At 43.6% G+C, this 3,772-nt stretch overlaps 1 protein-coding gene across 1 annotated transcript in view; it reads right to left on the bottom strand.

Annotated features, from left to right (window-relative positions):
* The window catches only part of TIGAR (TP53 induced glycolysis regulatory phosphatase), a 34,161-nt gene that overhangs the window by 26,725 nt on the left and 3,664 nt on the right, over positions 1–3,772 (bottom strand). Inside the window, exon 2 of the mRNA XM_019516013.1 lies at positions 2,412–2,449. Coding sequence (XP_019371558.1) covers positions 2,412–2,449 — 38 coding nt within the window. The remainder of the gene's footprint in view (positions 1–2,411; positions 2,450–3,772) is intronic.

Raw genomic sequence — 3,772 nt, 5'->3', positions numbered from 1 at the left:
GCCCCTGACTGGACAGAATGAGAGGTCCTGGAGTCCTCCCTTGTCCTGGAGGGAGACCGTGGTCTACCCTTTGCCTCCCAAGGGAGAAAGGTCGGGCAGTAGGAGTCAATCTCCTGCTCGCAGTCCCTGATGGCACGCAGTCTCTGGACTGTGGCCTGGAGCTCTTCCAGCTGGTGCGCCAGAGACCCCAGTAGGGAGCAGACCCCCCACAAGGAGAGGTAGCCATGCTCCTGAGCCCCAGAGCTTGAAAAAGGGACAGGCAGCCCCTGCAGGGGCTCCATCTGCGTGGAGCCCGGAACCATAGGCTCCGTCTGGGTGGCCATCTCTGAGGTGCCAGAGAGGGGGGCTGCAGACCCCGAGGGGACCCTCGGGGAGCAGCGTGTGACCATCCACGTCATACTGCTGGTGGGCTGGCTACGGCTAGGACTGTCTACCTTGGGGGGCTCACAGGCAGGGCCTCAGGCCCTCCCGTGTACCCTCCTGTGCGAACACCACGCTAACTCACGCGCCGGCAAATAAACGTGCCTGTTTGCGTGGCTCCCTGTGGGGGCTGGGTGAAGTAGGGGCCTGGCTCCCACTTAGCTGCCTCCTCCCACTCTCTAGGGGTTAACCCCCTCCCACCATGGGCCCTGCTTACCTCCAGCTGTGCTGGGGGACGGCAGGGGGCTCTGCGGCTGCTGGGGGCAGTCTCTGTGGGGCTTCGGGGGAGCGGGGGCACAGCAGGCTTTCACCCGCGCGTCTCTCGCCGCTCCCGGAGCCTAACTGCTGCTCCCAGAGCCTAACTCTGGTTTTAAAACTTCTAAAACTTTTCTTTCTAGAAGTACATACATATAGCAGGAGTGGTAATACCCAATTCCAATCAGATAACATTAAAAAGGCAGAGCTACCATTATGTGAAAGCAAATTAAAGCTGATCATGTACTGGATTTTTCAGTGTACGTAGCATTAAATAGTGGACATTTAAACCACAACTGACAACAACTTCACATGCAATTGTGAATACTCTGCACTTCTATAAATAGAGACCCCAATGTCTCAGGTTGTACACCTGGACAAACACAAAATTACTAGACATTGGTGTAAAGAGACTTGTCCAGATCTTTGGGACAGAAGTAGGCATAGAATCCAATTTTCTAAGACAGGCTTCCTTGATCACAAGGCCAACCTCTCTCTTTCTACACTTGTCCATCTCACTCATTATATACCTCCCACTTTTTACAACAACCCCATCCAACTTTTCATTCCAGTTTTCCCCTCCTCCCCAGTTCTTTTCTAGCCAGCAACACTCCCCTTATCTGAGTCTTGGTTTCCCCTATCACAAATCCCATTCCTGGTTCTTTCCCAGCCAGTTCGAGTCTTCAAGACACTAGTCACTCTGGTTCCTCATCTGATCTCAGAATTCTCCACTATCTTTGTAGACTCCTTGTCCCAACCTACCCCCTCTGCTGAAGTTTTCCCCACCCCTGGTTTTCTTCTCTTTCCAGTCAGGCCACTTGCACTTTCACTACGCCAGCACAGGGAACACTGAGAGCAGAGACTCTCCTGCTTTCATTTTCAGTGCTATAGGAGCCTGTGGGAAAAGTCTTGTCCAACATGTTCAATAGAGATGGAATATTCTTAGAATTTAGCTGCCAGCTACTATCAAGCTTCTACTAAGCATGTGATGTGATTTTTCAAGTCTGGAACTATGGTCAGTGTTGCCTGTGGAAAAAAAATCCTAACACCAAAGTCACATCTCCCTGCCAAATTCCAAGCCATGCCCCAGGCATAGAGGCTAAGGCTTCAGAGAAAAAAAATTTTTTTTTTTTAAATATATAAACAAAACACCTCACATTTTGCTGAAATACTTCCTGAGAAACAGTTCAACTGGACCTCCAGTAATATTAAGAAAAAAAAAAAGCCTGAGGCAATCAGGCAATCATCCAGTACGGCAAGCCAGTATGAACAGCTCAAGTTTGGCTGTTAGAACCTACAGAATACATAGTCTTATAAGGAAGTACAAGGCATCCTGAAACTGTGGATGTTGCTACTAGCTCCTCCTATAATCAAATAATTTAAACTCCAAGACATGTTGTAACTGAAAAAGATATGTTCTAATGTTCTTGATGGTACCAAAAACTATTCCACTCTGAACTGGACATCTTGTAGGCATAAAAAAAAAAAAAATCAGCATGGGACAGGCAGGCATCCAGCGTGGAAAACCATTAGAAACAAACACTAACATTTTAAAGTCTGTATAAGTTAAAGCCATACTCCTAGCCTAGGTAAGGATTCTTATTATGAGCATTCTTTGATAAAAAAGGGAAAGTACTGATAATAGTTCAGCAATTAACTATAGGACATCTTATCATGCAGAGGAATGTAATTTTAAAACTTAGCAAACTAACAGTGAGAGTATGATTGACACTAACCTTGAAGTATCTTGTCTTTGTTGTATCTTGTTTCTCCACTGAAAGACAGAAATGTTTTTGCTTTACAAGTAAGTCTATACAAGGCACCAAAGATTCAGCAGGGGGGCAAGGCAGCACGCAAAAGCATAAAAAAAAGAAGGTACCAGTTCTATATAGTCTCCTCCGAAATAGAGTATTTCATTCCATTCTGAGTACCGCACTAACAGAAAGAAAAAACTGGAGGAAATTAAAAGACTGACTAAAATAATGCAGATTGATTTATGAGGAAAGATTAAACAGCTACACTTGGCCACCTGACAAGAGGGTAAGTAGGGTGAGGAATGGGAAGAGGCTTAAGTCTACAAATAGTTAAAAGGTAGGAAGACTGAAGTGGGAAAAGAATTAAGAGTGGTACAAGAGGTGGAGGAATATAAATAAAATGAGAAAAAAAATGTCAAGGATATATGCCTGGTAGAAGAGTACAGGCCCCAAAGCCTGGATCACTGAAAGACATATAGGCAGCATGTATTCAGAATAATTTGTGGACAATATTCTTTTTGAACAGAAAGTCTTTTCAGAGTACTATTTCTACAGTTCTACCTTTGGATGAATGCTTACTGCAATTTGTGAGTTCGCATCACTCCAATATAGAGGACTTTATTCAAGACTACAAATAAAGGCCCCAGTACAGCAAAAACACAGCTAAGCTTGGTGACTCCTCACATGAATAAAAGGACATTTTGCTATGTATTTGCAAAATTATGGCCAAACACATCACTGACTTGCCAAATGAAGAGCCACTGGCAATACTATAAAACAGGTTTTCAAAATGATCCACAGAGAGATGGCTGGTCATGAGAAGCAGGTTCTTCCCCTTCTATAAATGTCATTAAAAGCCAACTAAAATACAACATAGTATCTGAGTAAATTATGAACACAGAATTTTAAACATACTCCAAGTCAGTCTAAATCTACCCCCTAAAGTGTACAATGAAATTCCTAATGACTATTACGGAATCCAAATATGGCTGATAAAGACTGCTTTAGGAAACCCCACCTTCAGATTTTTCTGTTTTCTAAAAAGAAAAAGACTCAGCTTGGCTTATTTTCCAACTGACCTAGAAGCAGGAAAAAAATGATGCCTGAATCACCAAATCAGCAGATTCAGATCATTAAGAATAAATTATAAGATACCGTTTTAGTTGCACAGTGCAAGCATTAAACTCTTAAGCAGAAGGAAAGAAATGAGCAAAGTATTTGTAAAGAATATAATTAGTAAATGACTACTGCCTATGATAATCTAAGTCACAGAAATTTAGGGCCAACATTTACTTTTGGATTCTATGCACGCGCGCGCACCCCCCCCAAAAAAAAAAAAAAGC

This window comes from Gavialis gangeticus, unplaced genomic scaffold (assembly GCF_001723915.1).
Source record: "Gavialis gangeticus isolate Ggan-Ray unplaced genomic scaffold, GavGan_comp1, whole genome shotgun sequence".
Taxonomy (NCBI): domain Eukaryota; kingdom Metazoa; phylum Chordata; order Crocodylia; family Gavialidae; genus Gavialis; species Gavialis gangeticus.
The sequence above is the reverse complement of the archived record's forward strand: the minus strand, read 5'-3'. Positions and strand labels throughout refer to the sequence as shown.